Below are 27517 nucleotides of genomic sequence, written 5' to 3'. Positions count from 1 at the left end.
GTATTACTCTTTATTTTTTATTCAAGAAAAAAAAAAGCTCGACTATATACCAAGAATGGTTACAATTGGAATAATTTATATTGTACTTTATTCGACTAAATCAAACGAAGAGCTTAAATTCATGTCTTTTATGAAATATCAAAGACTCATTCATAGTATTTCTCATGAATTACCTACTACTATTACAACATCTCCTCGATATGCTCAGCAAAATGATGCTACGCAAGCATCTTCTGATAATCATAATGATAAGACTGAAGTTTAATGACTAATAATAAACTTGTATATGATATAATCACTTTACTACAGTATACTATTATTATTATTTTTTTTTTTTGTTAAATGGTAGTATTTATTTCAAATTCAAAATGATCTGCGGACATTTATTTTAATTTTTTATTATTTTCTCTCTATCTTTTTTTTTTTTTTTTTTTTTTTTACATTTAATAGATCTTGATTTATTGTATTTCATAATGCAGCCAGAATCATTTGGCTTTCCTTTTGAGCCTTATGATATTCAAAGAGACTTTATGAAAGAGCTCTATAAGGTTTTCTCAGAAGGGAAACTAGGTATTTTTGAAAGCCCTACTGGAACAGTAAAGTACAATTGAATTATTTTTTTATTTTATTCTGAATTATTACTAATAATATATACATATACATATATAAAAGGGTAAATCTCTTAGCTTAATATGTGGATCATTAAAATGGTTAAAAGACAATGACGAAAAAGAAGCAGAAGAAGATATTTCAACGTTTAAACCGAAAGGTAATCAATTTGATCATTTATATTCCATTCAAAAGATCTAACATCATTTACTTTTATTTTTTTTATTTTTTTTATTTTTTTTTTAAAAAAAAAGCTAATCAACCTGATTGGATCACTGCATTGTCAAGTCAATCAGCTAGTAAAAAAAAGAAAATGGAATTAGAACGAAAAAAGCTTGAATTAAAAAAACGCATAGATCGTGTACGAGAAATTGAAGAAAAACAAATGATGTTTGAGCTGGCTACAAAAGATAGGAATAAAAAAAGAATAAAAGGAAACGCAGACAGTAAAGAAGTTAACGATGATGAGTTTTTACTTGACGATTATGAAAGCGAAGAAGAGGGAGCGATTGTAGACAAAAGCTATAATAAGATAAAAAAAAGTATAAATCCAAATTCCAACTTATCAAAGGAAGTACAAGAATTATTAGCAAAGTAAGTGTGCTTTGTTTTATCTTTATTTATTTAATCATTTATTATAGATTAGAGTCAAAGAGCAAGTCTGTGTCATATGACGATGCTGAGGACAGTGAAGACGAAGAATCTGAGTTGGAACAGGAAACAAAAATTTATTATGCATCCAGAACTCATTCTCAACTGTCACAATTTGTACACGAAATTAATAAAACAGTCTATGCTAAAGATATCTATGAAGTCTCGCTTGCATCAAGAAAACAGTTATGTATAAATGAAGATGTTATAAAACTAAAAGATGTTAATAAGATAAATGAAGTCTGTCTTGAATTACAAAAGAAAGGTGAAAAGAGAGAGAGAGAAAGGAAAAGGAATTATTATTCAAAATAAACTTACTTATTATTATAGGATCTAAAAAGGGACCTTGTAAATATTTACCAGCTTGGGATAACAAGGCAAAATGGAACGAGTTTCGAGATCATTCTTTAGTAAATTATTTGATATAATTTTAAATGAAACGATTTATTTTCTTTTTAACAGAACATATGTACATAGGCTAAAGTAAGAGACATAGAAGATTTAGTAAATATAGGCAAAAATCTTAAAACTTGTCCGTATTATGGATCAAGATATACTGTCAAATCTGCTAGAGTAAGTGGTTTAAAATAAAATAAAATAAAAGAAATATAAACTCTTATACTTTCTAATATTCTAGCTTATTGTTTTGCCCTATCAACATCTTTTACACACTAGTACAAGAGAATCATTAAATATATCATTAAAGAACAATATTGTTATTATTGATGAAGCGCACAACTTAATGGAAACCATCACTTCGTTATATACTGTATCTCTATCTTTGTACCAAATCCAGCTGGCCTGGAATCAGCTTAATTTATATATTCAAAAATACAAATCCAGGCTAGCTGGTAAAAATGTAGTTTACATAAAACAGATCCTACATATTATAAAGATTTTAATTCAACACCTAAATCCAAAAGATGAATCTAAACGAAAAGATAGTGTAATGGGAGTCAATGAGTTTCTTCATACTTCCTCAATTGATCATATCAATATGTTTAAGATCAAGCATTATTTGGAAGTAAGCAGTCTTTCACGAAAGTTAAATGGTTTTATTGATAAAGCAAGAGAAAAGGAAGAAGAAGAAAGACAAAAGGAACGTTTAAAGAACCCTAAAGCACCTTTACTTCCTCCTTCATCATCACTCATCTCATCTACTTCAACACTTACTCAAATTGAATCTTTTTTTATGGCATTAACAAACCCTGATAAGAATGGTCGAATAATTACAAGTTTTGGTAACGCAGAAAATCCTGGCGTCTCGATCAAATATATGTTATTGAATCCAGCGGACGCATTCAAACCAATTGTAGAAGAAGCCAAAAGTATTGTTTTGGCAGGTGGCACGATGGAACCTGTTAGTATATAAGTGTGTGTGTGTGTGTGTGTGTGTATGCATGTTAAAGAAAGAAAAAATTAAACATTTTGTTTGAATAGATTTCGGATTTTCTAAATCATCTTTTCCCGTCAGTTCCAAAAGATAGAATTGTACATTTCTCTTGTGGCCACATCATACCACCTTCGAATTTATCTACTATGACTTTAGAACAAGGTCCTGGAGGAAGAGAACTACTATTTAACTTTGACTCTCGACAAGACGTTAAATTAGTATGTAAATATTTAGCAAATGAAAGTAGTTTAATTAAACATATCCTTAAAATAGATGGATGAAGTAGGACAGGCTATTGCAAATCTATGTAATGTTATTCCTGATGGTGTAGTCTGCTTTTTCCCAAGTTTTACTTATTTAGAACAAGTGTACAATCGATGGGCAACAAAGGAAAGTGGTAATATATTAGAGCGAATAGAAAGAAGAAAAAAGATTTTCAAGGAACCTAAAGAAAGTAATAGAGTGGAATCAACATTGCGTGATTATGCTTTACAAATCGATTCAACTGATAATAGTATGGGTGCGCTGTTATTATGTGTTGTTAATGGTAAAATGTCAGAAGGTATTAACTTTTCTGACAGACTGGGAAGGTATATAATTGATAAAAGTATAGCATATTGTATAGAACTAAAAAGGAGCCCTATACATATATTAGAGGTGTTATCATGATAGGTTTACCCTTTGCAAACAGAGGATCCATAGAATTGATTGAAAAGATAAAATATGCTCAAGAGCATTCAGTATGTCTATTTCTTTTCTTTTCTTTTTTTTAATTTTATTAATTTATAACATCTATTGTATAGTCTAATGTTATGCCAAATGCTGGAAAAGAATATTATGAAAATTTATGTATGCGTGGCGTGAATCAATCTATAGGTCGAGCAATTCGTCATAGAAATGACTATTCTGTCATTATTTTGTTAGATAAAAGATACGCTACACATCGTATCCTTAAGAAGCTACCAAAGTGGATCGGTCAAGATGTTGAGCGTGTCGAAAAATTTGGCTTAATTATGAGCAAAACTTCAAAGTTTTTTAGAGAGAAACAAAACAAAACAAAATGATTATCATAAACTACAAGCATTATATAAATATGTATATCATTAAAATAAAAAAACTTCTATTTACTAATACAAGAAAATTAGTCTAGTACACTATGATGTAAACGTAAAAGACATTCAATAATAAACTTGTTACAAGTTGCGCATCCACATGCGTACATGAGGAGTGCCAGAATCATCAAAGATATCATCATCACCTTCCTCCACTCTAAATCCTATCTTTTCATAAAATCCACGTCTACCAATCTGTGAATTTAAAACAATTGTATGAAAACCGTTGTTTTTGCAGTATTCAATAAAAGTTTCGCACAGTTTTCGTCCAATAGATAACCCACGAGCAGAGGACAAAACAGCTATACGACCTAATTTTGCTACACCTCCTTCTTTTGGCCATAAGCGAACTGTGCCTACATCTACATTATGCTCGACTGTTCCATCATCATTCTCTTTATCACATGTAGCTATCCAAAGATGACATTTTTCGTCATTACTAAATATACATTTCAATTTAGTGTCCGTTTTAAATTTACAAAAAAAAAAAAAAGAGCTTTACTTGTCTCTATCAATTTCTACAGTATATCCTTGTTCAAGTACAAACACTTGATAACGAACCGCATGTGCTCTACTAATTTCATCTGGAACCTTTAATTTAGTGATTGTCGTATTGAAATACTTTACCATGATTGAAAAGTACAAAAAAAAAAAAAAAGCTTTTTATTGTACCTTCAAACTTATATAGTAGATGACTCACTGAGATATAAGAATGTCTTAGTTTACAGCCAATAATTTGGACTTCTTTAATATCAGTTAAAGTAGTAACAGATGAGTTTCCAAAACCAGTAACAAAAAGTGATGTGACTTGCTTATTCCAGACAGATCAGTTTTCTTAAATAATTAATAAAGTTTTATGAACTAGCCTGTTCCCCTATCTGAAAACATAACCCAAATGATTTTTATAGAGAGCTGTCTATACATTCAATAGCAGTAAAAAGAGATGAAGTATATTATTGCAAAGACAAAGAAGAAGATAAAAATTGTTATGGAATTTTAGGCTTCTCTGATATAATTCTTGAAAGAAAAAAGTATAGGAAATATTCTCTATTAACTATTACCTGAGCCAATACATAAACATATATATTTATATGTATATATAAGCAGGTATATCAGGGACAGGATCAAAACTAATAGGAGAATTATTACCAAACATGATGAACTAGAAGGAAACAGACCATTTTCAAAAATTATAGTTTAAAAAACAGCTTTTCTAAATGATTATTCAAATTATAAGGAATATCCGTTGTTCCTGATTCAAGGCGTTGTAGCAGGGAATTAAAGACAAATGTTTATTGTTAGTTTTGTTGTAATGTTGAAAGTATGATGATGACGTGGTTTAATTGAGTCTTGTAGAAAGTGCACTAATGTGTCATGTATAAACAATTACGATAAATCAATACTATTTAACCAATATCGTAGGTTACTCCAACCAAGAGAGAATGTACATCTTTGTTAAATATATCAAAACTTAGCATAATACTGTTATTACTAACAAAAGCATCTTTTTATATCAAAATAAAGAATTGCATAAACAAGTATTATTGTGTGAAGCAATACAAAAAATATTACTGTCTTAGTTCTTCTGCCAATGAATTTCCTTTCTTCATTTTGATTTGTTTATTTTAATTTTTTAATTTTTTATTTTTTATTTTTTTTTGTTTTTTAGATCTGCATGTTTTCTCCTAATGTCAAACAATGATTATCCAGACAAAATTGATGAATCAAAAGTTAAAACATCTGAATTTAATATAAATCAACTTCCAACTTCCTTTCAAAAATTTCTTCAAGATAATTCAATCGATCCTCAAATTTATACAGTTACCAACCTACCACGTTATGTACGAATCAATACTCATCTACCTCTTGATAAGCGCCCTACAATAGACGATTTAAAAGAACAGCTACAAACTAATGAGGTTAATGCTGTTGATGGTTTGGATAATTTTTTTAGTATTCAATTATCAAATATAAACAAGCGTATTTCAGACTTGCCAGCGTAAGTTTTTTCTTTCTTTCTTTCTTTCATCGACTTTGGTGGAAAGAATTTAATCTTTTTTTTTTTTATATATAAAAGTTATAAAGATCATGCTATCTTTGGAATTGATCTTAGTTCTGCTATTGCTGTCCAGGCATTAGATATCTCAGAGGATGATCAAGTGCTTGATTTATGTTGTGCACCTGGTGCTAAATTATGTATGATTGCCAATTTGCTTGGTCGAGATGGCCTCGGTACAGCCACAGGTGTTGATATTGCTCAACATCGATTAGCAACTTGTAGATCCCTTTTGAAAAAATATAAAGTAGGTGAAAAAGTGCGTTTATTTGAAGCAGATGGAACAACATTTTCTGTGCCGCCCCCTTCCCGATTAGGTAGTAGAGTAATTACTACAGTCAATGAGACAGCAAAACGACAAAAAATGGACTTAGTACAAAAGCCTTTTTGGGCATCTAAATTACTTCGATTTGATAGTCAAACTAATACTGATGCACTTTATGATAAAGTTTTAGTGGATGCTGAATGTACTCATGATGGGAGTATATTGCACATTTTAAAGGTAATAAAGAATAAATAAATGAAATTTATCTTTTTTTTTTTTTGTTTTTTTAATATAAAGAAGTAGTATCAAAATTGGGGTTGGGATGCCTTTGAAAAGAATTTTATGGATCCAACAAGGCTAGCAACAGTCGCTAATTTACAGGTAAAATAAATAGGCAATCATCTTTTATAGGACAGCTACTTATGCATCTTACTACAATATTAGCGCAATTTAATGCAACAAGGATGGAATATGTTAAAAAAAGGTGGCATTATGATTTATAGTACGTGTTCGCTCTCTATTCAACAAAACGAGGAAAATGTAGCCTGGTTTTTAAATAAGTTTAAAACTGCAAAACTGGAAAAGATTCCAAAGTTTAATATAAAACCAGCAAAAATCAAACAGCAAATTATACATCATGAATTACAAAAGGAAATAGAAACATTTTGTATAAGATTTGATCCTATTCAAAGCAATACAAGTGGCTTTTTCGTTGCACGTTTTAAAAAAGAATAATATATGTGTTTTTATATATGTATTTTTTTTTTAATCTTTAATTATCTCCCATTCTTTATCAAGTAATTTTGACTCTGTCATATGATCATTTAATAAAGGTGCTGTAACAGACGATTGAATCATGCTTTCGTCAGGTCTTTCCTCATATTCATCTTCTTCTTGAATTGTCTCTACTTCTTGGTTTTTTCTTTCTTCTTCCTCTAACTTGTCAAGGATTCCCAAGTCGACTTCTTTTGTTAAATCCTTAAGAAAACGATCAATTCGACGATGATAGCCAAAGAATAATCGATGAGAAACTCGAACCATAGGCTTTTTAATCACGCCTTGTTCTGTAATCTTCAATATAACTGCTCTCTCCCCTTCAACAGGTTCAAGTGTAAATGTCCAAGAGCCAGTAAAAGTAGAATTCTTTTGAGGTACTTGTTCTCCTGGAGCAATATACGGCCTTTCTTCCAAAACCCGTAACAATTTTTTTGCATATGTCTGTTCAATATGCATTACTACTGTACGGCGATCTTTTTTGGTATATTCCACAAACGTCAGTCGATGGCTATCATCATATTTGTTAAGTTCATCTTCAAATTCATCTCTACGAACAGTTACTCGATCAATATTTGAACGCCAAGCAGGATAATCTTCAACACTTGTTAAAATAGCCCAAAGGATCTCAGCTGTAGTATTATATTTTGCTGAACGACTAATGGTATGGCTTGAGGGTAATAAAAGTCCAATAGCATATAATAAAAGTGGTATTGTTGGTATTAAAATCAAGCTAATTATAATTATTGTAAATGTGCTAATCATTATTAATTTACCAAGAAAGAAAGAAAACAAAAAAAAAAAAAAAAGTGAAATAAAGTGAAATTAAAATTAAAATTTTTTTTTTTTAAAAAAAAAATGAATAAATACATAAATGGTATTTTACTGCCGATTTTTGCGCATTTTTTTCTTTTTCTTTTTTTTATTATTAATTATTATAAAGATGGCGGGTAAAGAATTATTACAGCTATTTTACCATTTATAATACTTATCTATTCTTTTTTTTTCCCCTATCTTATATGTAATGTACAGAACCATATACAGTTGGCATAATAACAGGTAAGTAATTCTCATTCTGCTTTTGCCATTAAAATGAATTAAATTCCATTCTTTTCATATAGTTAGTGATACTGCTTCGAAAGATAACTCTCACGATAAAAGCGGTCCTTTATTAAAGGAAATGATGACAGAAGCCAAGTATATCGTTAAAAAACAAGCCATTGTACCAGACGAAATTCATGACATTCGTAAAATAGTTGAATCTTGGTCGGACCAAGAATCACTTAATGTCATTATTTTGACAGGTGGTACCGGCTTTTCAGAAAGAGACGTTACTCCTGAAGCAATTAAACCTCTTTTGACAAAGGAAACAAATGGTATTACACATCTTCTGCTACAAGCCTCTTTAACGGTGACACCTTTTGCGGCTCTTTCGCGTCCTGTTTCAGGTATTCGTGGCAAATCTTTTATTATTACCTTACCAGGAAGCCCGAAGGCATGTAAAGAGAATATGGACGCAGTTTTAAAGGTTTTACCTCATGCTCTTGATTTGTTATTGGGTCGCTCTGTGAAAAAGATGCATAATAAGATACAAAACCAGCAAACAGATGATAGTTCAAAGGAATCAGCTACTAGTAACTTCCATCATCATCATACTTGTATTCATCGACACGATAGAGAGGGTCATCCAAGTCAAACTGGATCCTCTGCTTCATTAAATACGCCTGGTAAATTTTTAAACAATTTAATGACATTTATAACAATTATAATAAATATCTATATATATTTTGTTTTCTTATCCTCATTTAGTCTCAGGACGTGCTCGTTCTTCACCTTATCCTTTGATTTCTGTAGAAAAAGCACATGAAATTATTGCTAAGCATTCAACACCACTTAACGTAATCACAACTCCTGTATCTCAGTTTTTAATTGGTTATGTACTTGCTGAAGACGTACAAGCTCTTGAGCCTGTACCAGGATATCGTGCTTCTACTGTAGATGGTTATGCTGTGCATGGTAACTATCTTATATTCATATTAAATAATTCAAATTTGCTAAATATCGTTTGTCTGTTTGGTTTTTCTTGTAGTGGAAGATGGACCAGGTGTTTATCCAATTGAATCCGTTTCACTTGCTCAAACCAATGATGAGCCTACCAAGGTATTGAGTAAAGGAAAAATCGCTCGTGTTGCTACAGGTGGTATGGTCCCTGAAGGAGCTAATGCTGTTATTATGGTAGAGGATACTACTCTCGTCAAGACAACTCCTTCAGGTGATGAAGAACTCGAAGTTCAGATTCTTACTAAAGCCCATCCTGGTGAAAATATCCGTGAAATAGGCTTCGACTGTCCTCTTGGACAGATAGTTGCTAAGCGTGGTCAACGTATTGGCTGCAACGAATTAGGTCTTTTGGCCTCTGTTGGCGTTCGACATGTTAAAGTCTACCGAAAGCCTCGCATTGGTATTTTATCCTCTGGTAATGAAGTTATGGATCATCTTCAAACGAATACACTAAAGCCAGGTCAAATTCGGGATACAAATCGTATGACACTTTTAGCAGCTGTACAATCCGCTGGTTTTGAAGCTGTTGATTTAGGTATTATGAACGACAAAGTGGATGAGATTATTGAACATCTTCAAGATGCAGTTGAAAAGGTAGACGTCTTGATCACTACAGGAGGTGTTTCGATGGGTGAGGCAGATTTTATAAAACCCATTTTGGAACAAAAGTTGAATGCTACAATTCATTTTGGCCGCGTTATGATGAAGCCCGGAAAACCCACTACATTTGCTACTATTCCTCATTCTCGTTCCTCCAAGTTAATATTTGCATTACCCGGTAATCCTGTCTCTTCAACTGTGAGCTTTTATCTGTTCGTCTTGCCTGCATTACGACGCATGGCAGGCTGGAATAAGCCAGAGAATTTGGTTATACCTATTGAAGTCAATTATTCAATTCAACTCGATCCCCGTCCTGAATTCCAGCGTGTACATATCTCTATGAATGCTGAAGGTCAATTAGTAGCTGAGTCTACAGGAAAACAACAAAGTAGTCGTATGATGAGTATGGCCGAGGCAAATGGTCTGTTGCAATTACCCATGGCAACTCCTGACATGAATAAAATTGTTGAAGGAACCAAAGTACCATGTATTTTGATTGGAAACCTTAATTAAATAAAATCTTGGAATTTTGTAATCTTACTTTCAAGGGGCTTTTTATATGTATATATACATAAATATATGAGAAAGAAGTATTGATTAAAAGTAAGGGATTTATAGAAAGATGTGGAAAGAAAAAAAAAAAAAAGAGAGTTCAAATATAAGGGGAAGAGAAACTATTATTAATAGGAGCAAGATTACATTAAGAATATATATATATATATATATATAATAGTTATATCTATGCTGAATATATGTCAATGATTAACATTAATATAAAAATTAGCATTCTCATGTTTATCATACATTCTTTTTTTTTTAACAAAGGAAAAAAAAAGAAGGTAAAGCTAAAAGGAATTAATGATAATAGAATGATCGACGATATATTCATTTTCTTGTCAATTATTATTTGCCACTTGAACAGGTTTTTATATCTCCTAATTAGCATTGTTGTTTTCTTTTAACAGGCCGTGTATACATAAGATGTTATGGGTTCAATCATGAAAAAAGGAGGTGGGGTTCATAAACAATGATGATTCAATTCTGTTCTGTTTACTCCCTTTTCTGCAGAAGTATACCCTCGCATTTAATTTTTTTTTTTTTTTTTTTTTTTTTTTTTTTTTTTTTTTTGGCAGCTACATATATTCATGGCTATAAAAGAAGCCTATATAAAGTGCTGATCAACTTATTAATTCTTTCTATTCTATTTATTTTCAATAATGGTAATAAAACTCACTTTAATTCAAGTTCTAAGTCAACCTGTAGTTCCCTTCGCATTCTTTATTAGTTTTAGTACTCTGGTTGGGTTTTTCTTTTACTGCATTAAAAGTGGTTTTGCAAAAACTGAAAAGCAGATTAGCTGGATCTTAACCCTCGCCAGTAGCTTTGTTTGTACTTTCGTCTCAATTCCGTACTTTATCATGTTTTGGAAATCTGGATGGGATATGAGTCGATTAAGTACTGATTCCTTTATACATACCACTATTACTTGTTTCTTCATTAGCTATTTAGCCTTAGACTTATTACTGGGATCCGTTTATTATCGAAACCGTATCACGATATTAACAGGGTGGATTCATCATCCGCTTTATATTTGTATTCTATTCTGGCTCTTAAGATGGCGTTCAGCTTCATTTTTTACAGCCAACTGTTTACTAGAATTACCAACCTTAATTTTGGCCCTAGGCTCAATGCGAGGAAATTTGCGTTGTGATATTCTATTTGCTTTTACCTTTTTCATATTACGATTAGTGTTTCATGCATCCATGATTGTTGCCTTGAAGAAGAGTCATCGATTAGAGATATTATGGCTTGTTGCTATTGTTGTATTTCCTTTACATCTTTATTGGTTTTATGGTATATATATATTTTTTTGTATGAAATAGTAAATAGAAGCCTAACTAATTATATATATACATATTTAGGAATCATTACACAGCTTATCAAAAAATATACTACTCATATTCATCTACTCAGATCCTCTACTTCTTCTAGCACATCAAGACAGACTATTAAGAAATCAAAATATGCTTTTTTGGATAAAATTTATACAATCTAGATCTTTTTTTTCCTTTTATTTAAATCACAAAATTAACAAGTTCACCTTTCTTGGCAATAATTAACTTCTTAATAGGTTTATCAGAAAGCCATTTCTGACCAACCTCTGAACCCCTTACAAGCCTTTCAATTTCACTAGCATTGTTTGCTAATTCCTTCGAAATAGTCATATTTAATCTTGTTTTACCATTTACCTGCATAATACAATATTTAAATAAAAATAAAAAAAAATAATTTATAAATATAAATATATCTGCTTACTTGAATAACACACTTTAATTCTTGTTTCTCCAACGCATTAGGATCAAATTCAGGCCAAGAATGTTCAAAAATACTCTTCTCTTGTCCAAGAGCTTCCCAACACTCTTCACTTATTGATGGAGCCATAGGTGCCATCATTTTCACTAATGACGTGACAGCATGCTGATACACTCCTGAATTTGCTTGAAGATCCTTTGTTGAACTAATATAATTTGATAACTTGATAAGGTCGGAGATCACAGTGTTAAAAGAATATGTAGTCATCATAGCATCTGTAATTTGCTTAATAGTTTGGTTTGTGAATCGATACATCTCTCTTTCTACAGAAGTCATAGAATTTAATTGAGGTAAAGGTGTTTGACTTGCAGTTTTTAATGTCTGGGAAAGTTTCAATACTTTTACAAGCCAACGCTGCATGCCGACAATACTGGAATCTTCCCATTCAAGTACTTCAGAGGGCGGAGCTTTGTAGAGTATATGAAGACGTGTAGGATCCACACCATTTTCCTTGATAACAGACTATATTCATATTATATATTAGCTATATAATATATATATATACATATACATGTATGTATGTATATTTTATATATCCTTACCACAGGATCTACACCATTATATTTACTTTTTGACATTTTTTCAAACGAAATTAAAGGTGATTCACCAGTCGCAATAATTTTTGGATTTGCATAATCTAGCATATATACCACTCGTTAGATTTTTTTTTATTTTATTCTTTATGTTGTTTATATACATTTATTTACCGGATGTATCAACTTCTTCAGGCTTTAAAAATCTTTGAGTATTTGGATCTTTAAATGTGCGACCATGAACCATACCCTATGAATATATTTATATTTACATGTGAATTAAAGAAAAAAAAAAAACTAATTAATTTACCTGTGTAAGTAGAATGTTGAAAGGCTCACCGTGACCAGGTTTTATCCCTGGTACTTCAAAAAAAGCTCTTTGTTTATACAAAGCCTTGGATATAAATCTTGCATACAAAAGATGAAGAATTGCATGCTCTACACCACCAATGTAAATATCGACAGGTAATAAGGCAGATGCTTTGGCAGAATTAAATGGCCTAACAAAAAAAAAAAAAAAAAAAAAAAAAAGAATTAGATGTCGATAGCCTTTTTTTTTTTTAGTTCTTTCAACACTTACAGTTCTTTATTATTAGGGTCTGTATATCTCAGAAAATACCATGATGAATCAACAAAAGTATCCATTGTATCTGTCTCTCGCTTAGCAGGACTGTGACATCTTTAAAGAAAAAAAGAGAATGATGTTAAATGTTTAAATTATTCATTAATATACATATCTAAAGCTTACTTTGGGCATTGACAATTCACCCAGTCTTCTTTACGAGCTAAAGGTGATTGGCCTTTTCCTGAAAATTCAACATTTAAAGGAAGAAGAACGGGAAGATCCTCTTTAGGCACAGGAACAACCTAAAATTAACACATGTATTAAAATATATAACTCCCCTCTATTTTTTTTTTAGAAGAATCAATAATACTTTACATTACAGGATGGACAGTGAATGATAGGAATTGGTGCACCCCAGTATCTTTGTCTTGATAAAAGCCAATCCTTCAATCGAAACTAAGATAATTATAATGTTCAGCCCAAAGAGAATATGATAGTACTGTGATATATATATATATATATATATATGTATATTTGTATATATATCTATTTATATATTACTTGTATTGCAGGCTTCCCCACACCCATCCTTTGCGCTTCTTTCAAAATTTCTTTTCTTGCTATTTCAGATTTCATACCCTTAAATGAACCCGATAATTCTGTCAAAATTCCATCTGCTGTAAAGGGAACATTTAAATTTACTTCTTTGCCAACTTCACTAATAACTGGTTCCACAACATATCGTATGTTATCCACAACCTGATTAACCTTACAAAATTCAAAATCACGTTTATCGTGTGCAGGAACACCCATGACAGCACCAGTTCCATAATCAGATAGTACATAAGGTGCTACATAAACTGGAATATCTTCCTTTGTAAATGGATTATATGCATATAGACCAGTAAAAACACCTTTTTTACTCTCCTCAGCTGCATCCATATTTTGTTTTTTCTTTAAATCTTCTACAAATCTTAAAACAGAATCCGCTTGCTCACTAGGAAGATTTCTATACACATATAGTGGTTAGTTTCTATGTAAATACATACATATATATATATACAATCCAAGGTATTAAGCAGCCACATTTACTCTTTTGTTACTAAAGGATGATCAGGTGCAAGTACCAAGTATTGAACACCAAAGATAGTATCAGGTCTACTTGTGAATACTTTGATAGAGTCTTCTAATTTTTTTGATTTCTGAATAGTAAATAAGTCCTCTTTTTTTCTTTTTCTTTTATCTATGTTTAAAAATTACTAAGCTTACAATTTTAAAATCAAATTCTGCTCCTTCAGATTTTCCAATCCAGTTCCTCTGCATTTGCTTTACACGGTCAGGCCAGTTTTCCAACCTGTCAATATCTTTCAACAGATCCTATTGTAACACGATAAATTAACCTTCTAATTGAATATACATATGAATTTCTACTGCCATTTTTCTTACTTCTGCAAATTCCGTCACTTTAAAAAACCATTGCTTTAATTTCTTTCTTTCTACTAAAGCACCTGAACGCCATGATCTACCTTCAGGATCTACTTGTTCATTAGCTAAAACAGTTTTATCAACAGGATCCCAATTTACTATTGCTTCTTTCTGATATGCTAATCCTGCTTTATATAATTCTAAAAAAATGTATTGCGTCCATTTATAATATTCTGGGCTGCATGTAGCTATTTCCTATGACAATATAAAGAATTCATATTTATCCATATTCGAAATGCATTATATATATATTTACTTTTGACCAATCAAAATCAATACATAATTTTGACATCTGTTCCTTCATAGCAGTAATGTTCTTCGTTGTCCATTCAGCAGGATGAATGCCTCGTTCGATTGCAGCATTTTCAGCAGGTAATCCAAATGCATCCCAACCCATTGGATGCAGCACATCATATCCTTTCATTTTTCGAAAGCGTTGAATAGTATCACTAATAGTATATACACGGACATGACCCATATGAAGCATGCCACTTGGATAAGGAAACATAGAGAGTACATAGTAACTGGATTTAATAGGATTCACAGTAGCTTTTAGGGATTTATTTGATTTCCATCGTTGCTGCCATTTCTCTTCGATGCTTGTAAAGTTAATAGGTAATTTACGTTGTGGTTGTGATGTAGTTGCATAATAATATTTCGAGGAACCGACAATAATAGTGGCTGGAGTATGAGTTGTACCACTACCTTTCCTGAGGACGTTTAGGGTTACTGATTGTGTCTTTAAGAATGACATGGTTTCAATAAAGTGCAAAACAATCGAATTCTTTGTTTCAACCCTGTCTCTATCTGCCCCTTCTTAGCGGAGATTTTTTTTTTTTTTTTTTTTTTTTTTTTTTTTTTTTTGGAAAGGGAAATAGTATTATAGCACATAACATTATCTAATTGTACAATCATTTATGATAATAGTAGCCAGTAAATACTTTTTTAAAAGGAAAAAGAAAAAAAAAACACGATAATAACCAATTGCAAAAACAAAATCATATATTATTTAATAGGACAAGAGACAATTTAACGTAATACATAGCCAAAGGAAAAACACACACACAAAATAGACGCCTGAATGGTCTAGTTTATATTCCGGTAAATCATGTTGAGCTTGACCTATCCTATAGATATCATGCATACGTAAAACGGTGATTACAAGTGAAAAATAAATAATAATAATAAGGGGAAGAGGATATACACCAGTATTTCATTGATGCTGTAGAGACAAAAAGTCTTATTTTCAATGATAAACATTTGATTAGAATTGTAGAGATAATAGAAAAAATTTACTAATGAATAAATCAGGATGCAAACATTTGTTCTTGTTGGAAACAAGCACTTTAGGCATTTAATTAACACATTCTCTTTGTACAATTTTAAAGATATTTTTTTTTAAAGATTTTAGGGAAAAATTATTATGTAATAAGATAGCTTAGCTTTTGCATGTCCTTTAATATATAAATCGTAGAAGAGTAAAGCTTATAAAGTCTACATGTATAAATGCTAAGCTACTTACTCAATGTAAATAGTCTCAAATAAATAGTTAAAATAAAGAAGGGGGTATATAAAATGACTATAGTCTAGCCAAGTGATAGTTAAAATGACTTTAGTCATGGTTTAAAATATTTTTACCTTGGATTAATTAAACCAAAGCTAGAGTGATGATTGTCAGGTCTTAAATATAACCAAAAATTTCATTATAATATAACAATCTAAGGTGTGAATTAAAAGACCTACAATACAGTTTTTTTCCTAATATCTTGGCACAAGGATACAATTTTGTACTTGTGATACTCTTGTACCTGTAATGCTTTTTTTTTTCATTATTTAAACTAATAATAAGTGTCCCTTTTTTTTAAGTTTAATTAATTTAACAAAATAAAAAAAAAAATGTCTAGTGATAACGGAAGAGGAATTATACGTTTACCGATAGAACAAGATGATCAGCATTCACTATTCTCGAGATCAACTTTAAGATGGTCAATACCATGTTGTAGTTCAGTTCAATTATTGAATACAAGGAGCAGAGCAATTCAGTTGTCTGAAGATTCCGATGTGGAATGTGAAGATCACTATCCTGAAGAGTTCATCATTCCAACTGAGATTACAACTTATTCGGAGAATAAGGCTAGAGCTAGGCAAATCTTTTTACAACATCAAAATAGAAACTATTTGCCCATTCATCTTTTTGTCGAAGCAGATGCTAGTCATATTCAAAATAGATATGAAGGAAATGCTCACCTAGAAGAGGAACATCAGCATGATTTTGTAAAAAATGTTCACCAGCAGGTAAGAAAAATAAATAAATAAATTGTATATTTATTTTATTTTTTTTTTTTTTATTACTTTACAAGACTTTACATTTAGGCGAGGAAGAACTTGTGGGTCTAAACCAAACTGCATTGAGAAAATACAATCTTGAATCTGATGATACGGAATCAGGAGATAGTTTTAAATTTAAATTATGCAGTGACAAAGACGATAGTTCTCTTACTAATTTACAATCGCTATCCTATGTTAAAACTACACCACCGTTAGAAATGATAATACCAAATGATAATAAAAGTCAAAGAAGATCTATAATAGACAGCAAAGCTCCGCAAATAGAAGAAACTGTGCTACATCATCTTCCTTTACCAAGACTTTCTCAAGAGATACCCCAGAACATGATTCACCAAAAGCTTTTGTTCGATAACTCAATAAACGATAGTGACCTTTTAACATCCACCACTCAAGTCATAGGCGATAAAAGTTCTAAACTATTTCCTAAAACAGAAGAAAGAATTTTAGCTTGTAATAGTAAAGACGATAAAGAAGAACAGCAGATTGTCATTGAAGATAAAATTAAAATAGGTAGTAAAGTTGCAATAGTTGAGCAAGTGCAAGATTTAGGAACCAGTACTTCAATATCATTGGAATCATCAAAGAAAGAAGAACTATTATCTAGTAATCAAAGAATATTAGTTGCGTCAAAACCAACAATGAATGACAATGAAAAATCCAGTAATGTTGAGAAAAAAGAAAGAAAGCTCTCTATAGTAGCTACAGCAGCACAATCCATTTTGGGTGACAAATTAGAAGATTTTACAGAAAAATTAGCTTTTATCAAAAAAACTATTATAATGAATATAGATTCATCTGATGATGAAGATGAGCTTATGAGTCCTGAAAACCAAAAGAAAAAAATAAATAATAATAATTTAGTAAAAAATACAAACAGGTTTCGTATATATAGACTCATATATGTATAGCTTATCATATTTGATTTACTTTTTTTCTTTTTAGTTGTAACAGTGAAAGCAATCTAGAGCAACATCTGTCTGTAGTAACGGCTCGTAAAAGGACAGGCTCCATTATAGATGTAGCACCTACCATTACAAAGCTAATCAATCAGATTGGTAATAGTTTGAATATTAGCGAGGACAGATCTCCAGCTCGTATTCTCCCTTCATCTCACTCCTCTGAATTATCCTCTTTTTCGCCTTCTTCTTTATTTACAGCATTTGCAGGCTCCCCGACATCGGCTATATCAAAGAAGACACAAGAGGAAAAGAAAAAGGATATTATAAAAGAAGAAGAAGAAGAAGAGGATAAAGAACTATTTGATTTTACAAAAGTTATTGAGATTGGTAAAAATGTTCGACATTTTAGTGAAGGTTTTGTTGAAAATGGGTTTCGTATTTTTTCTGATGTTGCTACTCGAGTGAAGACTTCAGTTGACATAAAAGAGCCAGATTATATTTTAAAGCAAGAAAATAGTAGCACTTCTACTATTTCATCAATGAATAATGATGAAGCATGGATGCATAATTATCTATAATATAAATTGTTTATTCAATATGACTTTAATAATTAATTATCACGCTTTTAATTTTTTTTTATTTCTTTTTTTTTTTTTTTTTGGAAATGTTGAAAAATATATTCATTTTATTAGATTATAAGTAGAGAACTCCCATTTTAATTATAAATACATATATTAGAGATGGGAAGGAGGAGGAAAGAAAGAGTGGGTATAAAATTATTTCTATTCTAACTGGAAAAAAAAATCAATTAATGATTACTAGAAATATTACTATTTATGTCGGATAGCACCTCAGTATCATTAGGCTCCTCCAAAGAATGACGAATGCTTAAAGAGGATAATGCAGAGCGAACAGCTTTATCAGCACTCCAATGGAAGAATGGATAACGATCCTTGGGAATAGGAATACCATCTGTTGAAAGACGATGAAATGAAATTGGAGGAGTGTTAGAGCACTCTGTACAGGATTTTTCAATATCCTCTATTTCATCTAATGTATTAGGACTCTCCTCATCTGATTTACGATGAAATTGCTCTCTTTCAGGACCATCACGCGAGGTAGGAACAATAGGCAAAATTTCTTTACGATTATCTCCAGGTCTAGGTTGTGTACCAAATTGAGCAACTACAAGACAGCGCCGAATAGTGGGATTTAAGATATTAACAAAATGGAATTCAACATGATGACCACTATAACGATTTAAAGCATTTTGAGCATCTACAATAGCTTGAAGACCGCTTGAATCTAGACGATTTACACTAGCAAAATCAAGGATCAAAGCATGTAAGATCGGTAAGCTTTCACGGGCTGCAATGATATCAGGAGTAGAATCATCGTTCCAAGGACGCTCTCCTTTGTCCAGTGTCTTGCCTCCTGACCGAGTGCGAGACTTGCAGTAGTTGATAATCTTGTCAGATATGTATCCAGAATTAGGGTATGTTAGCGACTCATCTATACGACACATTAAGATACCTTTAGGTAAGGACTCAACAAGCTTTTCTAATGATGGATGATTTTCAGGAACATATAAATAAGTGTGTAGCTCAGTTATATCTGGCCTCTGCGGTTCTGATTTCTTTTCATTGTCATAGACAATAGTACTAACAGTTGTTGTGCTTAAAGGGATACGTCCAAGCCCCCAAAAACGAGGGCGAGCAATACGGAAGAGAAGGATGACAATTGACATACCTACTGAAGCATATATACCATACTCTACTGTAGTAAAGAATGTGACAATGACGGTGGCCACAAAGACTAACAACTCCCAAAGACTAATAGCAGCAAGCCGTTTTACATAATTTGGTCCTGATACAAGATCAGCAACGGCATGGATAACGATGGCTGCTAAAACAGCATCCGGAATATAATAAAAGGCAGGTGTTAGGGCATAAAGGGCTAATAAAACAACAAGAGCAGATATGATACCAGCAATAGGGGTCTTGACACCAGATCTAGCTTTAATAGCTGTACGTGAAAATGATCCTGTAGAAGGATAAGCACCAAAAAAGCTGGCCCAGATATTGGTGAAACCAATAGCAATAATTTCTTGATCAGCAACAATGGAATAGTCATTAATTCGTCCAAATGATTTTGCAATTGCAACATGCTCCAATATCAAGATAATCACACCAGAGGGAAGAGAACTAACAATACCTGATAGAACATTTGTACGAATAACAGGAACCCCCATTGCTTTGAATCCAGGTGGAACTGTCTTTAAAATACTAATAGGACTTGTACTTTTACCAATATTAATCAAAAATGCAACTAAGGTGCCAACAATCACAAGAATACCGTTTCTCATGATACTAAAGAAAAAGAAATGCATAGAGTATTTGGGGTAGCGTTTACCAAGTACTTGACAGATATATCGAACACAGTAAAGCCAGATTAAACTAATAAGTCCAAATACAACATCAACCTTTGTGTTGGGTAAATACTTAAAAAAATTTCCAAAGATCAAATAAGAAGAATCTTGAGTATTTATTCCTTTGATACCAAAAAGCTTGGGTAATTGACCAATTGTAATTGTAATAGCAGAACCGCTCATAAAACCTGCAATAGCTGGTGCTACAATTATATTTGTAAATGTACTAATATGAGCATATGACAAAAAAAAAGATAACTAAAACTGTATCACTTTAGATATATTTTACCTGGAATAAAATCTACTAATATACCAAGACGCACAAGACCAATAAACATAGCAACTATACCAGTAAATAAAGACATTGATACTGCAATTTCAGGTCCTGTGATTGTAGAATCATTAGCAGTAACACGTGTTACTGTTTGTCCAACAAGCAAGGACATGACAGCTACAAAAAATAAAAAAATAAACGAAAAGTATGAATTCTCTATTTATTTTTAAAATCATATACTTCTTGGAATTTACCAGTAGGGCCAATACTAATATCTTTAGATGTAGCAAATAAACAATATACGCATAAACCTACAAATGCAGTACTAAAAAGAAAGAATAAATACATGTATATATTTATTTATATATTTTTTGAATTAAGAGGCTTTACTATAAACCATATTGAGGTGGTAATTCAGCAATTTTGGCATAACCCATACTCTGAGGAACAATTACAATCCCTACCGTAACACCAGCAATCAGATCTCTAATTAGCCACTAAAGAGATAAATTGTTAATAATTTAACAGGAAAGGATAGATTACTATACCATTAAATTATATCTATGAATCCAAGTTATAATTGGAAATAAACTAATAGCATAATTTTTACTATATGCAGGTAAATGCTTGAAAAATTCTTTTGTTTGATGCTGATATGAAACATTTTCATAATCAATGATAATTTCTTCTTTATGATTAAATTGGCATTCTGAACTATTGTTCGGTTGTGATATATTACTATCCATTATGTATATTTAAAATAAAAAAAAAAGAAAAAAAAAAACACAAGCATATGCATTTATACAAAAAAAAAAAAAAAATAAAAAACTCAAACTGTTATATTATTAGACTGGGAAATTAAAACCATCTATAATGTTAAATAGAGTAATCACATAAATCGATGGCGCAATACCTCTTATTTGGTAAGAACGTTACGTAAATTTTTAAATCACAGACAAAGGTAGAAGATTTGCAATGTTTCAAGGCTTCTCCATGTACATTTTTATATATAAAAAAACAAATTAAAATAATCTATCTTCAATATTTAAGGTTGTACATGTTACTTTATTTTCTTGATGATGACCTATCTTGACGCTTACTACTATTATGTGATTTTGACACAGGAGAACGTGATCGACTGTCACTCCTATGACGATGACGATGGCTTCTTGAAGAATTACTGCTACTTCTATGACGTTCTGTACTTCGACTACGACTGCGTCGTCTTCTATTTTGATAACGGTCATCATCATATCTTCTACTACTCCTACTACTACTTCTAGACGAAGAATGACTATGATGTCTACTGTTACTATAACTGTCACTTTCATCTGATATATCTTCTAATTTCCTTTTTGCTATCTTTTTGAATAGGCTGGTATCTTTATATTCATATGCTGAGCGTCTATGTTTCACCCTTTCATAATCACTCTTAAAACTTAATTGCTCTGGTTTAGCTCCTAAACCTAATAGTGCTTCTCTTTGTTTTACAGGTGCTGGTGATGGAGTTCTAAACACGAAAGAAAAAAAAAATGCTTAATTTAAAAGCGAGATCAAAGCATAAAAAAAAAAAACTTACTGTGTATTTTTTCTATTGCGACCAATGCCCTCACCTTCTTTCCAACCAAGGCCTCTTAGTAATGCTGCGCCAAATTCATCAACAGGAATCCTTTCATAATCCTCCATCGTGGTTTCATCTGGTCTATTCTTAACATCATCTCTAAATACAAGTGTTTCATCAACATGGATTACTTTTTGTGGACCATTCTCTTCGTCCAAGTCCTCACCTTTAGATTCTATAAACAATATATCAGTTATTATTTCTTAGCAAATTCTTTTTTTTCCCACTCCTTGCCTCTAATAATTGCTTCAACAGCACGCTCCTCTAATGTCTTTTCGGGTTCTTCTTTATTTAATACTGTTGTGTTTTCTTCTTTTTCGATAATTGTCGTTATTTGTATATTGTCATTATTACTTTCATTTATTGTCTCTACTTTTTCTTTCTTTTGAATCTGTAAACCAAAGGAATTGGCATTTTGAATTAACACCTCTGGTTGTGAATCTATAGAAACATCAACTCGTTGTTGCGCTCTCTCAGGTACAAATAATTCTTTCTTATGCTTAGCACTAGTTCTCCAATCAACATTAGGTGTAGATGGTATGATCAATGGCGCATCCTTTTTCTTTGGCTGAGCCCTAGAGCATTTCGGAATTAGTTTGACAAAACAAAATGTTTTTTATTTACTTTTTTTTTTTTTTTTTTTTTTTTGATGATGATGATAATGTACTTTACTCTTTTATTTTATTGTCTTCGAATCCAACAACTAGTTCATCACGAACAACATCTTCATCTTCATCTTCATCACCAAAAATAGTTCTTTTGTTTTCAAACTTAGGCCTGATTGCCTTTGATTGAAGAGGTAATCGTGCTGACATGAGGAATTTTAAATCTATCTATTTTTAATTCTAAAATTAATACAGTGAAAAAAAAAAAAAAAGGATCCAAGTTTGTTAAAAAATTACTTTTTCCAGTTCGCTCAGTAAATTTTTCGACTTGGCTTTCTATAAGACGCAAGTGACAAGTGGTGTAAAAGGATAAAATTTGCACAGTGATAAACCAGTCACGTGCTTCACCAGAATTGTCCGACGATTCATGTACTTCCTTTTTATTGAAAGGACTACAATAGATATTTATGGATAGTTGTAATAATAGTTACAAGTTGTATAATCGACAACGTTACTTGGACTTGTTTATATCATGACTTTCAGCTACTATTTTTATTGGTTGATTAACTGACATCTATATGTATTTATTTTCTTTTATTCATTTTCATCATAAACAATGAAAATCGTTTTTAAAGAATCTCAAGGAGACTCATTTTTTTATTGTCAAATATCACAGAAATGAGTTACCCAATTCTGTCTAAAACTTGTACTACCTGCAAGATAACTCTATTTTTTTTTCATGAACAATAACCTGCTTTTATTCGTTATTGAAGGAAAATACTGACATGCAAACAGAGATGTTGCGATTAAAGAGTATAAAGACTGTGTAGGTCTTGCTGCACGCTCTAAAAAAAAAGATGCCACTCTCTTCCTGATAGATCATTACGATCGTTAAAAGCAATGTCAATAAAAGTCATATTTACATTTTTCCATACTTTTAATCTAATAAAATATATTTCTTTAGGTTTTAAACAATATTGAGATATAGTCAAATCTTTTGGAATGGAATATTAGATTATAAAAGACATAATGAACAAGTAAGCAATTATAACAAACTAGTCTTCATTAATCAAATGAGTGAAATTTATAAAGACGACAAATACCAGAGTATTCTGTCTAAAGCTGACTATCTGGTCAGAGCATGGAGAAAGGAGGGGAAAGAGATCCATTATGGAAGCGGGATAATATCGTGGTTCTGGTGTATTATTATACTGGAGGTGATAACATTTCAGTTAATATAAAGTAGCTGAAGAAAGTCTTACGAGTACTACCAAAAATAATAATAAAAAAGTATGATGCAGATGTTTGTACAGCCATTACGATGAATATTGTCGCCAAGTAGCAAATATTTGACGGCAGTTGAGAAGCAATTGTCGCAAAAGAAATTTCAATTTGTCGTTTTAGGAAAAGCGTATTGTCACAAAGGTTTGAAATTTTATTAAAATTTTTTTAGAGAGGTTCTTTATATAGACATTTGATAATTTTGTTATGGAATAAGCTCTGGAGATAAGCACAAGTAATATTATAACAGATGAATTACATAATACAGGACAAACTATAAGCCTGAATATGAAATAAAAGATATCATATCTTTTTTTTTTTTTTTTTTTTTTTTCATCGTATTATCTTTTGTACACTCTTTGAAACTCTATCTCTTTCTTCTCTTTAAAGTCATTATTCCTTTCAAACTGATCAAAACCTAAAGAGCCTTGTTATTATGATCATCATAAAAAAGAGTTCAATTGCCATAATACAGTAGTAAGAAAGATTACAGCCTAACTCTTTAAAATGCATAAGCTACTAAGAGTGTCTTGTTCAATTAAAAAAAAGCGTCTACATTGTGTGTATGTGTGTGTGTCTAAAAATAAAAATAAAACTGTTGTATAAAATACCATTTTTTATATTATTGATAGCTTATCTATGAACATCATGCTCTGTCGTGTAACCGCGTTTGACTAGTTTTGGCTTAATTACTTTGCAAGAATGCTCAGCATATTCACATGAATACAAATACATATAAAAAAAGTAAACAAACGTCTTCTTTTTTTTTTCTTACTTTCTTATTTTCTTGCTTACTTTCAAAGAAGATAGTAATGCTTTACTACATTCAAATAAAAGCCAAAACTTATCTCTAAAGTATTAAAAAGAAAAGAGAAAAAAAAAAGACAAGGAGAAAGGCAGGAGAGAAGATTTAACGCAAAGTAAATTAAAAACAAAAAAAAAAAATACGCTAAGATTAAACTTTAATAACTTCTCCTTTTTCTCCTGAATTTTACTATAAAAAAAAAGTACATTTTTTCGTTTTTTTTCCTTTTTTTTCTTCTTCTTTTTTCTTTAGCTTTTTTTTTATTTTTCCTATTCTTCTTTAGTTTTACTTGAAACTATGGGTAGACACTGTCAGGGTTATGAAGTGTGCTCAAGTCACATAGCTTGGCTTACTTGAGTTTGTAGAACTGTCCGTTTATAACATGGCTAAAGGGGAGGGCCTAGACTCTCTTTTGGTTACTACATGCATATCCGCCTTCACCTTGGGTTATTGCAACCTTAGATAATTGATGGGACCTTATCGAATTTTGACTGCTCAAGTTTGATTTATTTCCAAAGGAGGAGGGGAATAAAAAGGATACTTGGGGTTGGAAATTGTAAACCTGTTCCTTTTTTAGGGAGATTAGCGTACTCTTTGTCTGCACCATTGAAAGGGCTTATCTCAAGGTTTAGTTTTTCTGTTTTTCTTTTTGGAGGTTTTTCCTTCTTTTTATTTTTATCTAGTTGCTGTTTATAAAATAAAAATAGATAAGGATGCACAGCTTACGTTTCTGACCGTGGTTTTTTCATCTATTTATTTAGTTGAAGAATCCCAACTTGTATTTACTGTTAAGTCAAAAGTAGATGCTAGGGGTCAAAGAAGGGACATTCTCAGGTAAACAATAGTCAGGTCGTGCACTTCATGTATCTGGATTCCTTCCACTTCGCCACGCTACAGGTCAGAATGTTTAGCCCGGCTTCCAATGAAACTTACATCCAACTGTATTTTTTATTGGGGTAGGAAGTGAGGAATCCTATCTTTTTCTTCTAGCAAGGCTTGGGCCAGGTTGGACTTTGCCAAGTGTCTACTAGTTGAAATTGGACGTTTATCTTTCAAGTAGAAATTTAGAGGGAGAAGAAAAAATTACAGCCCGTATCAATTTGTGTATGGGTTGTAATATTATTTTTGGGATTAGATATGCTTTCACCTTCTCGTGGTTAATCCTGTTAGTATCAAGTCTCTTTTAAAGAGATTTGAGAACTAAGAAAAGCATCTTTTTTTTTTTTTTTTTTATAATATTAACAAAAATGAAAAAAAAAACAATTTAATAAAAATCGTTTTATAATAAAGCTGCTCCTCTAATAATATTTAAAAAATAAGCGTATATAAAAAAGTGGTGAAAGACTATAACAGCACAGTGTATAAATATTAAAAAAGATTATTGTATATTTTCCCTAAGATTTCTTTCCTCTCAAGGTAAGTTCTGTACGGTTAAATAAATTCAGCATCACTAGAATGTCAATTGACAGAATAAGAATAAGACTAGCCATCATTCATAATGAGCATTCATGATCTGATTGCTGTACAAAAGACTGTTCATCTTTAGGGTATAACTTAAAGTTGTTTCAAGCCTTGCCATCATTATTTTATCTGGAAACAAACTAACTTTGGTTTTCCAACTAGTAGTTTTTTTTTTCAACATAATTTTTTTCAACGCAATTTTATCCAAGGAAAATTTTCTTTGGGTATTGATTATTGAGTAGTTATATATGTAAAGACTGAAGGTGATTATTGAGTTGAGATTTTGAGATGCTAAATTTTTCGAATTGTTCAGCTAACCTCCCCCACTACATCACCCACAGGAAGCTGGGGGGGGGATCATCGTACACTAGATTCCTCAAAAAGTCGTTGTGATCGTCGGTGAAAGAAGACTGAGGACCAGAACTTATAGAAGACTTTTTGTAAGGCACTTCTTCTGTTTCTCTATACATTTTCCACCATCTTTGAGCCATACATGGTTCGATCCCTAGTTCTCTTGCGAACCGGGTAGCTAGACCTCTTTCCTAAGCACTTTCAATCAATCATTCTGTCAATAAATTCCTTTCGTTGCCTGTCACGGTACTTTCTGTATTCTTTCTTTGCCGACTTAATTAGTATTACTTTAGCTATCTTTTCTACAGCAATCTTCTCAGGCGGTTTTAGTTTTCTCCAAGTGCTTTGATGGGTTAGTCTTTCAAGAACCACATTAGGATTGGTTATCTCAGTTAGAACACCCTCCATTGGATCATAAACTTTCGTTCCCTTCTCATCGTACAGGTTATCGCGCCCATCTTCGTAATAAAAAAGATCTCTCCATGACTCAAATCAAAAACCAAAAAAAAAAAAGTATTAAACAGAAAAGAAGAACTCAGAAAGAGGAAAACATTATGACAATTTAAGCTAATCTGATGCGACAATACGCGTTTCCTAAAACGACAATCAACAAAAATAAAAAACGAAAAATTGAAATTTCTTATGCGACAATTATTTCTCAACTGCCGACACATATTTGTTAATTAGCGACAATATCCATCGTACTGGCTGTACTATTGGTGAACTTCAAAAAATAAAATAATAAGTCGACTATAAAGACGGTGCTAACCAGCAAAGCAGATTTTAAAAATGATCGTTGCAAAAAATTTCACTGATGTTCAACTTATCAATCTCTAAAACACTTAATAGTATCATTTATGATAGGCCTTGAAGCTGTCTACTTGGGTGCGAATGGACTTTATGTCTTGAATGAAGTAGTATCTATTGAAATACCAAAAAGCGTGAATGGAATCAAGGAACATGGCA

At 31.5% G+C, this 27517-nt stretch overlaps 12 protein-coding genes across 12 annotated transcripts; 5 read left to right on the top strand and 7 right to left on the bottom strand.

Annotated features, from left to right (window-relative positions):
- Positions 1-55: 55 nt before the first annotated feature.
- On the top strand, positions 56-3717 carry BX663DRAFT_552152 (helicase C-terminal domain-containing protein; the record flags this gene model as incomplete). Its single annotated transcript, XM_051531342.1, has 12 exons — positions 56-259; positions 480-596; positions 673-769; positions 864-1203; positions 1251-1525; positions 1591-1670; positions 1738-1833; positions 1898-2620; positions 2701-2871; positions 2927-3243; positions 3309-3393; positions 3457-3717. The coding sequence occupies 12 exons, from the start codon at positions 56-58 to the stop codon at positions 3715-3717; spliced, it is 2766 nt and encodes a 921-aa protein (XP_051382737.1).
- Positions 3718-3846: 129 nt separating this feature from the next.
- BX663DRAFT_435157 (acyl-CoA N-acyltransferase) lies at positions 3847-4395 on the bottom strand (the record flags this gene model as incomplete). The annotated part of the gene is made up of 2 exons (XM_051523104.1): positions 3847-4204; positions 4268-4395. The coding sequence occupies 2 exons, from the start codon at positions 4393-4395 to the stop codon at positions 3847-3849; spliced, it is 486 nt and encodes a 161-aa protein (XP_051382736.1).
- A 1011-nt stretch (positions 4396-5406) lies between these two features.
- Positions 5407-6652, top strand: BX663DRAFT_68362 (S-adenosyl-L-methionine-dependent methyltransferase). The gene is made up of 4 exons (XM_051532283.1): positions 5407-5764; positions 5843-6323; positions 6387-6467; positions 6531-6652. The coding sequence occupies exons 1-3, from the start codon at positions 5454-5456 to the stop codon at positions 6387-6389; spliced, it is 795 nt and encodes a 264-aa protein (XP_051382735.1). The 5' UTR covers positions 5407-5453; the 3' UTR covers positions 6390-6467; positions 6531-6652.
- Positions 6653-6851: 199 nt separating this feature from the next.
- BX663DRAFT_531268 (uncharacterized protein) lies at positions 6852-7763 on the bottom strand (the record flags this gene model as incomplete). The annotated part of the gene is made up of 2 exons (XM_051530368.1): positions 6852-7617; positions 7747-7763. The coding sequence occupies 2 exons, from the start codon at positions 7761-7763 to the stop codon at positions 6852-6854; spliced, it is 783 nt and encodes a 260-aa protein (XP_051382734.1).
- Positions 7764-7884: 121 nt separating this feature from the next.
- On the top strand, positions 7885-10034 carry BX663DRAFT_486549 (uncharacterized protein; the record flags this gene model as incomplete). Its single annotated transcript, XM_051524684.1, has 4 exons — positions 7885-7919; positions 7986-8587; positions 8670-8876; positions 8950-10034. The coding sequence occupies 4 exons, from the start codon at positions 7885-7887 to the stop codon at positions 10032-10034; spliced, it is 1929 nt and encodes a 642-aa protein (XP_051382733.1).
- Positions 10035-10864: 830 nt separating this feature from the next.
- BX663DRAFT_400917 (uncharacterized protein) lies at positions 10865-11293 on the top strand (the record flags this gene model as incomplete). The annotated part of the gene is made up of 1 exon (XM_051522210.1): positions 10865-11293. A coding segment is annotated over one exon (429 nt), but the record flags the coding sequence as incomplete, so codon positions are not given.
- A 256-nt stretch (positions 11294-11549) lies between these two features.
- On the bottom strand, positions 11550-15300 carry BX663DRAFT_510363 (leucyl-tRNA synthetase). The gene is made up of 13 exons (XM_051527746.1): positions 14734-15300; positions 14439-14672; positions 14262-14369; positions 14085-14194; positions 13554-14001; positions 13368-13448; positions 13176-13294; positions 13008-13106; positions 12738-12927; positions 12602-12677; positions 12437-12531; positions 11838-12356; positions 11550-11770 (listed from the first exon to the last, which is right to left on the bottom strand). The coding sequence occupies exons 1-13, from the start codon at positions 15229-15231 to the stop codon at positions 11597-11599; spliced, it is 2751 nt and encodes a 916-aa protein (XP_051382731.1). The 5' UTR covers positions 15232-15300; the 3' UTR covers positions 11550-11596.
- A 1024-nt stretch (positions 15301-16324) lies between these two features.
- BX663DRAFT_510359 (uncharacterized protein) lies at positions 16325-18346 on the top strand. Its single transcript, XM_051527745.1, has 3 exons — positions 16325-16772; positions 16838-17703; positions 17769-18346. The coding sequence occupies exons 1-3, from the start codon at positions 16374-16376 to the stop codon at positions 18301-18303; spliced, it is 1800 nt and encodes a 599-aa protein (XP_051382730.1). The 5' UTR covers positions 16325-16373; the 3' UTR covers positions 18304-18346.
- A 26-nt stretch (positions 18347-18372) lies between these two features.
- On the bottom strand, positions 18373-21208 carry BX663DRAFT_510354 (sulfate transporter family-domain-containing protein). The gene is made up of 5 exons (XM_051527744.1): positions 20976-21208; positions 20818-20924; positions 20682-20752; positions 20443-20604; positions 18373-20356 (listed from the first exon to the last, which is right to left on the bottom strand). Exons 1-5 carry the CDS (start codon positions 21171-21173, stop codon positions 18534-18536), a joined length of 2361 nt encoding a protein of 786 aa, XP_051382729.1. The 5' UTR covers positions 21174-21208; the 3' UTR covers positions 18373-18533.
- A 47-nt stretch (positions 21209-21255) lies between these two features.
- On the bottom strand, positions 21256-23329 carry BX663DRAFT_68196 (DExH-box splicing factor binding site-domain-containing protein). The gene is made up of 5 exons (XM_051532282.1): positions 22951-23329; positions 22721-22881; positions 22283-22623; positions 22007-22223; positions 21256-21937 (listed from the first exon to the last, which is right to left on the bottom strand). Exons 2-5 carry the CDS (start codon positions 22861-22863, stop codon positions 21493-21495), a joined length of 1146 nt encoding a protein of 381 aa, XP_051382728.1. The 5' UTR covers positions 22864-22881; positions 22951-23329; the 3' UTR covers positions 21256-21492.
- A 3197-nt stretch (positions 23330-26526) lies between these two features.
- BX663DRAFT_435005 (uncharacterized protein) lies at positions 26527-26742 on the bottom strand (the record flags this gene model as incomplete). Its single annotated transcript, XM_051523092.1, has 1 exon — positions 26527-26742. A coding segment is annotated over one exon (216 nt), but the record flags the coding sequence as incomplete, so codon positions are not given.
- BX663DRAFT_510342 (uncharacterized protein) lies at positions 26644-27023 on the bottom strand (the record flags this gene model as incomplete). The annotated part of the gene is made up of 1 exon (XM_051527743.1): positions 26644-27023. A coding segment is annotated over one exon (221 nt), but the record flags the coding sequence as incomplete, so codon positions are not given.
- Positions 27024-27517: the final 494 nt, after the last annotated feature.

The sequence above is a fragment of the Cokeromyces recurvatus genome (genome assembly GCF_025118155.1).
Source record: "Cokeromyces recurvatus strain NRRL 2243 chromosome Unknown BX663scaffold_13, whole genome shotgun sequence".
NCBI lineage: Eukaryota > Fungi > Mucoromycota > Mucoromycetes > Mucorales > Mucoraceae > Cokeromyces > Cokeromyces recurvatus.
The sequence above is the reverse complement of the archived record's forward strand: the minus strand, read 5'-3'. Positions and strand labels throughout refer to the sequence as shown.

What these genes read in the sequence shown, in the direction of transcription:
- BX663DRAFT_68196 (XM_051532282.1), bottom strand. Translation starts at nt 22,863, where the DNA reads ATGTCAGCACGATTACCTCTTCAATCAAAGGCAATCAGGCCTAAGTTT. An exon ending in GAAGACAATAAAATAAAAGA is followed by an intron (nt 22,624 to 22,720) that starts GTAAAGTACATT and finishes GAAATGCTCTAG; the next exon opens with GGCTCAGCCAAAGAAAAAGG. An exon ending in TGTTGAAGCAATTATTAGAG is followed by an intron (nt 22,224 to 22,282) that starts GCAAGGAGTGGG and finishes TATTGTTTATAG; the next exon opens with AATCTAAAGGTGAGGACTTG.
- BX663DRAFT_510363 (XM_051527746.1), bottom strand. Translation starts at nt 15,231, where the DNA reads ATGTCATTCTTAAAGACACAATCAGTAACCCTAAACGTCCTCAGGAAA. An exon ending in TGGGGAAGCCTGCAATACAA is followed by an intron (nt 13,449 to 13,553) that starts GTAATATATAAA and finishes TAATTATCTTAG; the next exon opens with TTTCGATTGAAGGATTGGCT. An exon ending in TTCACTGTCCATCCTGTAAT is followed by an intron (nt 13,295 to 13,367) that starts GTAAAGTATTAT and finishes TGTTAATTTTAG; the next exon opens with GTTGTTCCTGTGCCTAAAGA.
- BX663DRAFT_510354 (XM_051527744.1), bottom strand. Translation starts at nt 21,173, where the DNA reads ATGGATAGTAATATATCACAACCGAACAATAGTTCAGAATGCCAATTT. An exon ending in TTCATAGATATAATTTAATG is followed by an intron (nt 20,925 to 20,975) that starts GTATAGTAATCT and finishes TTATCTCTTTAG; the next exon opens with TGGCTAATTAGAGATCTGAT. An exon ending in CCACCTCAATATGGTTTATA is followed by an intron (nt 20,753 to 20,817) that starts GTAAAGCCTCTT and finishes CTTTCTTTTTAG; the next exon opens with TACTGCATTTGTAGGTTTAT.
- BX663DRAFT_510359 (XM_051527745.1), top strand. Translation starts at nt 16,374, where the DNA reads ATGTCTAGTGATAACGGAAGAGGAATTATACGTTTACCGATAGAACAA. An exon ending in TAAAAAATGTTCACCAGCAG is followed by an intron (nt 16,773 to 16,837) that starts GTAAGAAAAATA and finishes TTACTTTACAAG; the next exon opens with ACTTTACATTTAGGCGAGGA. An exon ending in TTAGTAAAAAATACAAACAG is followed by an intron (nt 17,704 to 17,768) that starts GTTTCGTATATA and finishes TTTTCTTTTTAG; the next exon opens with TTGTAACAGTGAAAGCAATC.
- BX663DRAFT_68362 (XM_051532283.1), top strand. Translation starts at nt 5,454, where the DNA reads ATGTCAAACAATGATTATCCAGACAAAATTGATGAATCAAAAGTTAAA. An exon ending in CGTATTTCAGACTTGCCAGC is followed by an intron (nt 5,765 to 5,842) that starts GTAAGTTTTTTC and finishes TATATATAAAAG; the next exon opens with TTATAAAGATCATGCTATCT.